Below are 13,207 nucleotides of genomic sequence, written 5' to 3' on the forward strand. Positions count from 1 at the left end.
CAGTCAGAATATAAGCCTCAACTACCCAGAAGGTTGTTCTGAAGGTGTTTAAGATTGAAATAAATAGTCTTCCTGCCTTGATGCAAACTGCTTTGATCTTGAGTAAAGTAAGCTGTACCACTAAAGGGGGTTCCTAGAGGCACTGACAGATGAGGGCTGAGAGCACTTGGGAAAACTAATCATATCTGTGGGAAAATCAGATAAGTTTTAGTACTAAGCACACCTTTTAGACTTTGTCCTTCATAAATGCAAGATATACACATGTATGTTTTCAATTAAGTCTTTGAGATTGGACTATTAAAGGTGACCTTTCCTAACTTAAACAGTATGTTTTTAAGATTAATGTGGGACTCCCCCCATTGCCACAGTAATTAGTTCATTTAAGTCACTTATTTTTAGCAGTATCTTGTATTTGTTCATCAGGAAATGAGAGGTATAATTGTTATTTAGGTTTTTAAGTTTTCAGTTCCATTTGCTCATGGGAATATTTATTGTAATGTAACTCTATGATTATCTTGTAATTTTTGAAGAATTCCGATGTAACATACAACTTTCCCCTTGTTTTGTCTTGTAAACTAACTGGCCTATATTAAAAAGAATTTCTTTCTCCATTCTTTTTCTTGGAATTGGTGCGTAGAAAGGAGAGACTGTCTTGGTTGCTCCCCCATGCCTTCTTGACTCTTGGATTGACTGCTATAATTTATTTTCTTTTTGGTTTTTCCCTGAAAGTCATCCAGAACCAACAGTATTTATGGAGCAGAGCAGCAGTTCTGCTACTGAATGTAGAGGTGGGAAGGTATCTGGCATTTGTACTGATCGTATGAACAACAGTCACATGGATTGCATCAGACTTCAATAACACTTAGTATAGTCTGAACTTTAAAACTATTGCTACTGAGGATACGAGGTCCGTAAGATGATAGTGTTAAGAACATCGATCCTGATGAAACCCAGCATAAGTGAGACTCTTGTACCTTTTGTATGGAGTGTAAATCCACAAAACTAATACATCAAGTAGTGGTTTGAGTATCTTCCTACTCCTCTGCCAGGAGTATTGGTACTTACTTTTTCCTGTTCTTGGTTGGATTCAGATATTATTAGTAGATTTTGTTAGCATTTCTCTTATCCAAGTACTGACCAGGCCCAACTCTGCTTAACTCCCAAGACTGTGCACACTGAATTTTTCAAATAATTTTGCCTTTGGAATTTAAAAAAGAAAGTTGTAAAATTTCACTTGATGATTATGAGGTTAAAAACCAGAGCCAAGAACTTATCTGTAAGCATTTGATTTTGTAGTCTTGCTCATTTACTGAAAGTTGGTGATCATATCAAAACTTTAAAGTTCTGAAAAGCTTACAACCAAGGGAAATAGTTACAGATAAAGACACTGGTATGTTCTCTCATGTAATAGCCTTCATTTTGTCTTGTAGGAAGGGCTTAGGTAGGTGATTCTACAGTTCCAAGTTGAATTAAGTGCATAAGATACTACCTTCGGTCAGGTGCTTCTGAAGAGTACCTTAGAACAGTTTCCTAATATGGGTTCTTAAAATTGTCTCTAATACTATCTGTGGTATATAATTAATAAATGGTGAATCTACTGACTTAAAGTGGACTTTCTGCTGCATCATATTGCTTTCCATGTTTTAGATGTATTTATATTTTCCTTAATCAAGCACAACAGTTTTTTAAAAGGTAGATGATTATGGTAGAGTCTGTAAAAGATTTAGGTTTGATCAGCTGGATAAGAGTCATAACTCCTTAAGTCACTTTGATCTATAGTTATTATATAAAAATAAGTCAGAATTCCATTATCAACAACTAAATAAGATACCATTTGTTATTGATGATAGTACCAGACTGCAGTTCAAAACTCCAGGGGTTATATCCATACTTCCTTCCCCATGCTGTCCTCTGGATGCTCCATGTTATATCACTAACTAAGAAAAGCATCACCCAGTGAAGAAGCTTTGACAAGCCTTCTTGTTTTTATTTTGGCTGATAATCAGTAAATCATTTCCTCACACAGAATCTTTTCATCTTAAAAGATCAACTATCATAGCTTTTCTACTGAGAAAAATACTGACATATCGGCCAAAAGCCTTTCACATCCCTATTTTGAGAAAGCCATATCTTACAGTCATATTGAGAATATTTATAATGCTTTAAACACAGAAACATTGCCTTTCTGGATAGATGAGCCATTCTTGGGTAGATGTCAGTAGTTGAGGATACCAGAATCCTTATTATCCTTATGTGAGTTTTGAATTTTAATTTTCTAAATTAAAATTTAAAATATATTTTGTAGGTATCTTTCATTTGGCTCTCAGAATTTTAGCATGTAGCTGACATTAGCTAGAACTGTCCTGGAATGATCTGAAAAGTTCAGAGGTTCAACTTTTCATGTAGTAACCATTTGTATTGGCAGAATACATTTTAAAATAGTTGTTGATTTATTTTTATTTGAAATTTGAAATCCCAGAGATAATTTTCTTATCCTGAACATTGTCTTGATTGACAAATATCTTTCCCTAAAGATTATTTTTCAATCTCTAATTAATATAGCATAACATAGAAGTCCACTAACCTGTGCTTTCATAATTATTTTCATTTAGTAGATTATTCACAAATTTTGATTAAAGTTGATGAAAGAAGTTACTAATAACAAAACACACTCAACAGTGTTTTAAAGACATCTAATTATTGCCAAAGAGAAAGAAAACATTGGGTTGAAATTGATTACCAATAAATTGTTGTGGATATGACTCTATATGCCGTGATTGTGTTGCTCTGATGATTGATAAATAAAATGCTGATTACCCGGTAGCCAGGCAGGAAGTATAGTATAGGTAGGACAGGAGAGAGGAGAATTCTGGGAAGTAGAACGCTGAGTCACAGAGATGCTGCCAGCCGCCACCGCCATAAGAAGCAAAATGTAAAGTACCAGTAAGCCACAAGCCATGTGGCAACTTATATATTAATAGAAATGGGTTAATTTAAGATATAAGAACTAGATAGCAAGAAGCCTGCCATGGCCATACAGTTTATAAGTAATATAAGTCTCTGTGTGTTTACTTGGGTCTGAGCGGCTGTGGGCCCAAGTGGGACTGGAGATAACTCCAGCTATAAATGGTGCCCAATGTGGGGTTAGAGTTTCCACCTAAAACCTAAAAAATAAGATTCTAAAACAGAGCTAAAAACAGCTTCCTACTTGTCTCTCTCAAGTTAACCGCAGCCTGTGGGATTGAGCTATCCTATGGCAGGTTTGTGGCGTGCAGGCTTGACCTACATCATGGTGGGAATGAGGCATTTGCAAGCCACAAAGTACACTGTGTGGTGGATTTAGCCTTTGCTAGTACAGACAAAAATTAAGATATATAGAAATGATAGAATAGAGGGTAGATCTCTCATCTACAATAGAGGCTTGTATCTCATTGCAGAAAACATTATTTTTGGAGAAAATAGTATTTCTAAAAACTACATAGTAATGCTAAATATTTCTTTTACTTTTCTAATGCTAATTTAAAAATTACCCAAAATGATGTTATCTTAAGCGAGTACATAAATGAGGTATAATTTTCCTAGCTCAAAAGAAGATCCTTATTCTTATAATCTTTGTTATGGATTAAACCACTTTAGTATGTTATGTTTTAATATGTTGATTCTAAAGTAGAAAAATTGTAGTAGCCACCATTAAAGCAATCTGAAACTATATCAAAGATATATTATGGTATTTTCTAATAATTTCCAAAAATGTAGAGTTTAGTTATTTATAGGAGAATTACATCTTCCATATGGATTTTTATATGTTCATAGAACTAAACTATAGTCACTGAGAAATTTTAAAAAATGTCTATAATTTAGTATATAACAAATAACCAATGATGATAGGCTCCTGTTAGTGTCTTGGATATGACTTCATAAATTCTAGATACTATATAGTAATTGGGGAAAATGCTGGTACTTTTAATATTGCTCTTTGGATTATATATAAACTTTTAAAACATATTTCTTCATGTGCTTTAGAGATGGCTCAGCCTTTAGGAACACTTACTGCTTTTGCAGAGGACCCAGGTTCAGTTCCCAGCAACCACAAGACTCACAACCATTTATATTTTTCACTTCAGTTTCAGGGCATCCTATGCTTATTTTGACATCCATGGGTACCAGGTACATATGCAGGCAGGAGAACACTCATATACATAAAATGAAATAATTAACTCTAAATTTTAAAAAATGTATTTAATGCATATGAGTGCTTTGTCTGCATGTATGTCTGCACAGTAGAAGAGGACATCAGATCCCATTATAGATAAACAGTTGTGAGCTACTGTGTGAGTGCTAGAAATTGAACTCAGGACTTCTGGAAAAGCAGCCAGTACTCTTAACTCTGGAACCATCTTTCCGGCCTCTGCTAAAAAATTTAGAAAGTATTTCTTCAGTGTTCTTTGATGCCAGACTTTAAAAAACATTATTTTCCTATGATATTTCTACCTTCCTTCAAAAAAAATTTGTTGATTGGATCAGGATAGCTCTGCTTGATTTTTAAAATTGCATTTATGAGATTGAAAACTGTGGACAGAGTTGTTTCCATCACCCCACTGAAGGCAGTGATCTTCTCTGCATGAGTGAGAGGTGAGACAGTGATCTCTGCATGAGTGAGAGGTGAGGCCATGATCTCTGCATCAGGGAGAGGTGAGGCTGTGATCTCTGCATCAGGGAGAGGTGAGGCTGTGGAAAGAAATGTGTGTGGTGAAAACTACCAAGTGATGGGAACTTTCATCCTGAACATGTGGAAGAATTCTCTATCTCTACTTCCCAATGTTGAAATAAGAAATGTCCAGCTATAGAATATGATTTTGAGCAGTGTTTACTTTTCTGACTTTATAATTTGTTTTTTAGGAAATGGTCTTAGTAGAAGTATCCCTGGGTAATTTTTTTTTAAAGACTTATTGTCAGAATTCTGTCTGGTTAGAACAGCAACAATGAAACTACACTATTTTAAAAGTTAAGTGCTTTTGTGTTTATTGAGAATATTCCATCTGGCTTCACGGCAGTAGTGTGACGTTGAGACAGACAGGACAGGAAAATTAATGCCCAGTGAGATGACTTGGAAGAGGGCTTATAACCAGCTATTGGCAGCACTAGAATTAGAATTCAAATCTGACAGGCTAACTTCATGTTCTCTTAGTCATACACAATTTCATGCTATGACCGGATGATCACTGTGCAATAAAACTTGTAGTTCTATAGGTTGGCTCTTTCAAAAACATTTCTATCACAATCCCTTCAGATATACTGTAGTTACTTCCTCCAAGCATCCTTCCCTTCCTCTCATGCCCTTACCTCCCCCCGATGAATTTTAAGTTAACTGGGCAAAACAATTCTTACACAAAGATAAAGCATTGAAACAAGCGATGTGCTGAGGGGAGGCAGTAATTTGTAGTGCAGCCAGTTTAGATCTTTATCATGGCATGAATTTGGTGGCACCTCCTAGTCCCTCTGGATTTCTTCTCCACATCAGACAAAAACCACTGGATGGTTTTGTGTAGTCTGGCAGGATTGTTAGTTGCAGTGGTGTAGAAACGGAAACAATTTGGGAGTTCTAGATTGAAACCGAGGTGCCTGTTCCATGAAGTGGCATTGGTGCTGAACTTTGTGTACCACATTTTATATATTTAAACCCTTTTTTTCTTTTAAAGTGGATGGTATTGGTGTCTGTTGAATGCCTTTGGAATACTGAGACATTCATTGTAATTGTACATCTTACAAAGAGGAATTTTGGAGCAGGATGGATTGTAAATTTACTACAAATTTAGAATCCAAACAAAACCCATTTTGTGTTTGTATAAAGTACTTTAAGCTGTTCGTTCGGGACTTAGTATTTATTCTACAGTCTTCAGTTTTTGTGTGTAGCCCCCCCCCCCCCCCCTTCAGCATGGAATTCATATAGAAAGGTTCTAAAAAATCTGGAGAGGTTTATTTTCTTTTACTACTGAGGATCCACAAACTTCAGTTACGTTCTCAGGACAGCTGACATGATGGAAAATAAAAATAACATTTCCCAAAAACTATTAATAAAAAGGCATTAGACCAACATAGTAAGTTATTAAAAATATAAAGCATTGTATAAGAAAATTATAATATCATGTGTGTATTTTTAGCAGCTTACAAGAAGTAGGTGACTTTAGAGTTGTTCTGAGGATACTATGCAGTTTGTCTTCTGAGTGCCATGAAATTGACACTGAAGAACTACACACACCACAGAATCTGGGGTGCTGAGTTGTCCGTGTGTGATGGGAAAGAGGAGGTGAATTGTTACGTATTTGATAGTGCTGTTTGTACTCTTCCATTAATTTGCACAATTATTTTGTCTTTATATTTCCCAATGACTGTAACAGAGTAATTGTTTTTGCTTTCCGACAGCCTGAATGAGATGTGATTGGCAAATAAAGATTATATACAAGTACTGTGTACAATGACATAGAGGTCTTTGTATAAACTATGAAATTAACATGTTCATTATCACATGTAAACAAACACAGATACACAAAAATATCAGTGTAATTTTCTTTTAAAATTAAAGACAAGCTTATTGCCATTGTTTTTGTTGCTTTATTTAACACATTCCTCCTCCGATCCTACTTTCCTTCTTAGTCTGGTTTTTATTTCATATTCCTTAAATACTGATGATGGTATCTGGGATGTGAGTACCTGTAGTATAGGAAAGCAAGCACATGCTGGCTGTAGTAGTTAGATGTGTTAGTTCCTGCTTTATGAAGGATAAAGTATTTGAAGTGAACCTAATAGATATCTAGAATTTCACAGGAGAAATGGGAAAAGAGTTTTTTATGAACTGTTTGTGGATACAGGGAAATTCAAAATCTTTTTAGATAGTGGTGAATGCATAGTGAGTATATTTGGTAGAAGTAGACATAAGTTGGGGAAAGTAATAAATAGTTCTAGAAAGGTAAACTAAAACAAAATGGTTTCTTGAATTCCAAAGTCCAATGTTTACATTTTTAGAGAAAACTTGATTTTGTAGTAGAAGAATAGCATATGCAGAACTAAGAAGTAAGCTTCAAGTCATGCTGGAAAGAGGAAGCTCTGTGGTTAATAGTTCATACTGCTTTTCCAGAGAACCAGAGTTTAAGTTCCCGTCCCCACATCAGGTGGGTCACAACTCTTTGTGACTCCAGCTCCAGGAGATCTTGCTCTTCTGGTGTCCCCAGGCTCCTGAACACAGGTGCACATAGTCCCTGTCCCATACACATAATAACTAAGCCTTTCAAAACAGGAGTTATGCATAAGAGAGACTTGGAGATGAGATGTTTGCTTCATCTCAGCAGGAGGTAACTAATGATGTAAATTAGGGAGTTACTGACTGACTCAGTGTTCATGATTGCAATAGCATCATCATGATTGCAGTAACATCGTCATGTTTGGAACAACAACATTTCACAGTCTCCTTCCCCATCCTCCATTTCTTATATTCTTTCTTCCTTTTCTTTTGTCGCATTCCCTGAGTCTTGATGGTAGTGGTGATGTCCCATTTAGGGCTACGCCCCTATTTTCTTTTTCTAAGTGCTTTGGCCAGGCACACAGCTCTCCACCGACTGCTGTCCACTGCAAAAGGCAGCTGCTTCAACCAAAGTTGAGAGCAGCCCAGGCTCTGGGTAGAAACATCAGGTTCCAGTGCTGTTGCTTTCTCATTGTAAATCGGTGCTGTATTTCGCAGACCTCAAGTCCAACATAGTCTAATGTTTTGGTCAGTGTCTTCTGATACTCACGTGCTGACAAAAATGAATAGTCAAAATGTTTACAGCAGAAATATACCAATGTTATAGTCACAGATATTCAACCATATATATATATTTATTTATTTTGCTCAATCAGTCAAACCTCATGAATTAGGGTGAAAGAACGGCACCAAATGCATGCCGTACCCCAAACTAGAACCTTGACTTCCTGTAAACTCTAGGGTTTATATGCTGCTTAGTTAGGGTTTCTATTGTTTCAATATAATACTATGACCTAAGAGCAAGTTGGAGAGGAAAGGGTTTATTTGGCTTAAAGTTGCACATTATAGTTCATCATTGAAGGAAGCCAGCACAGGAACTCAAACAGGGCAGGAACCTGGAGGCAGAAGCTGATATAGAGACCATGGAGGGCTGCATCTTACTGGGTTGTTCCCCATGGTTTGCTCAGCCTGCTTTCTTATAGAACCCAAGACCACCAGCCTAGGGATGGTTCCACCCAAAGCACCCACAATGCCTGGCCCTGCCCCATCAATCACTAAGAAAATGCCCAACTGGCTTGCCTACAGCCAGATCTTATGGAGACATAAGAGCTCCTCTCAGATGACTTTAGCTTGTGTCAAGTTGACATAAAGCTATACAGCATATATGGACTCCCTAATGACCATGTTTGTTAATTCTTTTGTGTGTTCACATGTGTGTTTGCCTGTGTGCTCATGCATAGGTGCACACTAATGTTTTCATGTGGAGGCCAGAGAACAGCCTCCAGCACTTTTCACTTTGTCCTTGAGGCAGAGTCTCTCACAGACCTGAAGCTCACCAAGTAGACCAGATTGGATGGCCAGCAAGGCCCAGGAAGAGTTTGTTTTCACTTCACCAGTGCTGCATGGGTATGGGAATCAATTTCAGGTCCTTGTGCTTCTGCGTCCCATCACTGGGATGACATGCTCTTGTCACCACAGCTGGCTTTTTTCATGGCTACTTGGTATTGGAACTCAGGTCTTCATGCTTGCCTGACAAGTGCTTTAGTGACCGACCCATCCTCCAAGCCCTTAAAGGACCTTTTCCAGTTGCAGTTCAACTTTTGTACTCCTTGTTTGGATTCCGTAACTTCTTGGCTTACTTTGAGACTTTGATTCTTCCTAAATTTGGGGCTCCTGCTGCATCATGTTTGTTAGGCTATACACTCACTTGTGTAAAGGATTCTGAGTGAAAAGTATACTCTTTTTCTTTAGGATATTATTTTTCCAGGTCCTACTGTATACGTGTGTGTGTGTGTGTGTGTGTGTGTGTGTGTGTGTGTGTGTGCACATGTGTGCATGTGCATGTATGTTAGTGCCTGTGTTTTCCCCGGTGTCATAAACTGAATGTGGTAAATCTGAAGCTTGAAAGTTTTGACAATATTCATTAAAATATAAAAGCAATATATAACATTGATAATGTCTCTGTAGTGACTTAAAATTATAAGTATTTTATATATGAAATCTAAAGTGCAATTATGCATCATTTAAAATTTTTGTTACTGACCTCCTAAATGAAATTTAACATAAGTAACTCTGCCCATCCAATTATGAAAATGTTGACTATATAATCTAATTGTTTAAATCAGTCATCATTGCCAATCTCTCTTTATGACATAACTTGTCTGTCAGTAACAAGCTTGACTTCATTTTAACGTGTTAATACTTTCTATGAAAATATTCCGTCTCTGAATTCCAACTGTGAGATATAAACTTGTAACAGGAGAACACTCAGGATGAAAATAAAGATGTTTCCCTCCAATTTTCCTTGCTTGGCTGTTAATGTATTTCCTAGTATCAATTCTTTCTTGAATTACCCCTTTGTTTTATGTTCTGGAGACTTCTGTAGTCAGTGCATTGTAACAAACTTTGGGATGTGTGATGAAGGATGCTTTCTTCCTTGAGAGTAGAAACAGATTCATTGTGGAAAAATAAAGACAACAGGAAAACTGGTGGATTGCAGTTCAAATGCATTCTTAGGCAGATCACTGTTAGGAAAGGTGTGTATGATACTTGGGGATTGCATACATATGTATCTGTATCACCCATGAAATGATTTTTTAAAATTAATTTGAATTATGTTTATTTAATATAATATGCAACATGGTAATCACAAGATAAATTGATCATGACGTCCAGTATATACTCTCTGGTACTTCCTCCCTTTTATTGAAAGTAGATTCTTTTCTCACATAATATATCCTGATTACAGTTTCCCCTTCCTCTTCCTAGGTCCTCCCTGCCTCTCCCATCCAAATTCACTCCTTTTCTGTCTCTCATTAGAAAACAAACAGGATTCTAAGGGATAATAATAAAATAAGATAAGCGTATCCATTTTGACTTAACATCTCCAATGTAATCTATTTTAAATATGCAACACTTCTTTAATATCTTTTGTATTGCGTTATGATACAGCTTCACAGTAGAGTCTAACATTAAGAAAACATTCTATTTAGCATTCATTTATCTATTTGATAAGCCACTTAAAATTTTTGTATTTTCACCATGTAAATTCTAGGGTACAACTAGGAATAATATGTAACATTGATTTAATTCCTGTTGATGATTTATGGTGTCTTTATTTATTTATTTAAAGACAAGTACCTATGTTAGAGTTAGTTGAAGGAGCTTCAAATGGTGCTCAGAGTCATATAGTTTGTGGCTGTAACAAGAAGATACTCTAGCAGTCCAGCAGGATCAAAGAGATTATTATTAATAATAAAACCCACTCATTGAGATTGAAGCAGTAGCAACCTGTAGATGAGCTATTCAAAACAATATGATAGATAGTTTAATAGAACTCTTTCCTTTATTTCTTGGCTGTTAGGTATCCTACTGACTTGCAGGCAGAACTGTGAGTGTGTGAAGTCTGCCTTTCCCCATAGTGCTGGCCAAGCAACACTCCAGCTGGCTGCTCATAATTGCATTGATTTTGATCTGAACAAACAGAGCTCCAAAAAAGAAATGCAATGAATGTACAAATATTCTACAAATTTTATCTTTTTTCTCCTCCGTAGATATGATATCTGCACTTATAAAAATAAGCCCTGTGGAACATTGGGTAAGTTTTGTTTTGTTTTGTTTTGTTTTTGAGTAAAGGATAATTTAGATGTCTCTTTGAGGCAATGATGCTACTCTTTATTATTATTAATTTGGTTATTTTTCTTTCTATTACATGGGAAATTACCCCTAAAAATTTTTAACATGTCCTTTCTTGCATACATAATTGCTTGAAACAAATTTTTGTTCCCATAATAGTGAAAAAATTTAAATTTTTATTAACTTTGCATTCTCTGGCAAATGGTATGAATGAAAATAACTTAGGAGATTATTTAAAAATCAGTAGTAATTATAAGTCATAGTTACCACTCATTTTCTTATTTTCTGTCTTTCTAATACATTTTGTAAAACAAACAAACAAAAAATGCCCCCAAAACAAAAACCAGAGTGTTTGAGACAAGTGAAAGCTTCTTGAAATCAAGACTAGTGAAGGAAAGAAAACAAACTAAGATACTTAGAAAAGGGGGCTGGAGAGATTAAGAGCACTGGCTGCTCTTCCAGAGGTCCTGAGTTCAATTCCCAGCAACCACATGATGGCTCACAACCATCTGTAATGGTATCTGGTGCCCTCCTCTGTCATGCATGCAGGCAGAACACTATGTACATAATAAATAAATAAATCTTTTAAAAATGAAAAATAAATAAAAAATAAAAATTATACTTCTTTTGGTATATTTTTTTAAACCACTTATCTCCCATGAACTCAGATATTATCTAAAAAAATGTTAGTCCAATCACCAAAGAATTTCATCAAACAGTTAGCTGGAGATGGAGAAAGAAGGAGGAATTTTCTTTTTCTTTTTAAAAACATTTCAGTAATCATCTTGAATTTTTAAAAAAGGATATTTTGTTATGAAGCATGGTTTAATATTGGTTGAAAGTTAAATGTAAACACAGTGGATTATTATGCAGCTCTCAGAAGGCCAAATCTTAAAATAACTAATGTTATTTTAAGGTACGAGATTTTTTTCCCCCTTTGACAATTTTTAGTGTCATGAAAACCTTTTACAGACTCAATATCTAAGCAAGAGAAAGTCAATTTTTTTGACTTCTCTATCTATATCAAGTCTCAGTTTTCTTATCTGTAAATGAATAAGTCAGTTCCTATGAATATCCTAAGCGTTTGGGAATATCTAGTTAGAGTGGACTTAGGAGAAAAAGTGTTCTCAACTTCCTGGTGGTTCAGTGAAACATCTCTTCAAAGACTGGAATTTCTCTTGATCAGTTTTTTTTTTTCTTTCTTTTTTTTTGGTTTTTCGAGGACAGGGTTTCTCTGTGTAGCTTTGCACCTTTTCTGGAAATCGCTTTTGCAGACCAGGCTGGCCTTGAACTCACAGAGATACACCTGGCTCTGCCTCCCGAGTGCTGGGATTAAAGGCGTGCATCACCACCGCCCGGCTCTTGATCAGTTTTTACATGGCTTCTCCTATCCCGTGTTCCTCAAGATTTATGACTAGAGGAGAAATCCCAATTAGCCAATGCCTTGTATTCACCACGGAAAAGTTTGCTAGTTTAATACCTGTCACAGAAAGAGCTCTCTTTGCTGAACTAGCTCATGTTGGGGTTTTCTTTGTAGTGTTTCAAGTTAAGACCAACTGAGAAAACCTGAAGTTGAGACTAACCTTGACAGTTTCAGAGTATTTGTGACTTTTTACTATCTTTTAAACCTCCTTGTTTCTCAATTTCCTTATTTATGAAGCAGGAGTACTATCTGACCTTTTACTAAAGGAATATTGTTAAAAATCAATCAAAAAATACAATTCCTTTGAAAATGAATGTTATAATAAAGGAACAGGTATTATTATTTGATATAGAATCACCTGCTGTGTTTTATTTAATTCGTTTAGTTATTGTTCAAATTCTATAGGTACTTATTAAGTGTTTGGTTTTTCGAAACAGGGTTTCTCTGTGTAGCTTTGGCTCCTTTCCTTAGAACTCACTCTGTAGCTCAGGCTGGCCTCGAACTCACAGAGATCCGCCTGCCTCTGCCTCCTGAGTGCTGGGATTAAAGGCATGTGCCACCACCGCCCAGCTTCTATTAAGTGTTTTATCTACTTTAGAACCAATGAACCCTAAAGCCTCAAAACAAGTATACATATAAGCTAGGGCTTATATTTTCAAGCATATATGTTTTAAGGAAATAAGTATATACATTTTCATTCTGTTATTTAAAGGTATATTATTTACATTTACAGGCTCTTTATTCTGGCATTAGTAATATGACTACCTAGTACTTTCATTATCATTACTAATGATTTGGTGTAGTTTACTGTCTAATTTGTTCTTTTTTTGCTCAAAATAATGTATTGTAACTTTAATCTTTCATTCAATTCTACAGTCACTAAATTAATTGCTAGGTACACATGATTGTAT

The 13,207-nt window shown here is 35.8% G+C and overlaps 1 protein-coding gene across 4 annotated transcripts in view; it reads left to right on the forward strand.

The window, feature by feature from the left end:
• The window catches only part of Adamts6 (ADAM metallopeptidase with thrombospondin type 1 motif 6), a 229,766-nt gene that overhangs the window by 55,733 nt on the left and 160,826 nt on the right, over nucleotides 1-13,207 (forward strand). For all 4 annotated transcript variants that reach the window (XR_008219495.1, XM_052743224.1, XM_052743225.1 and 1 more), the window contains one exon: nucleotides 10,792-10,835. Coding sequence is in view for 2 of the 4 variants with exons in the window: in XM_052743224.1 (XP_052599184.1) it covers nucleotides 10,792-10,835 (44 nt within the window). In the remaining 2 variants the exon portion in view is untranslated. The remainder of the gene's footprint in view (nucleotides 1-10,791; nucleotides 10,836-13,207) is intronic.

This window comes from Peromyscus californicus, unplaced genomic scaffold, assembly GCF_007827085.1.
Source record: "Peromyscus californicus insignis strain IS unplaced genomic scaffold, ASM782708v3 Scaffold_18__1_contigs__length_77618521, whole genome shotgun sequence".
Taxonomy (NCBI): Eukaryota; Metazoa; Chordata; class Mammalia; order Rodentia; family Cricetidae; genus Peromyscus; species Peromyscus californicus.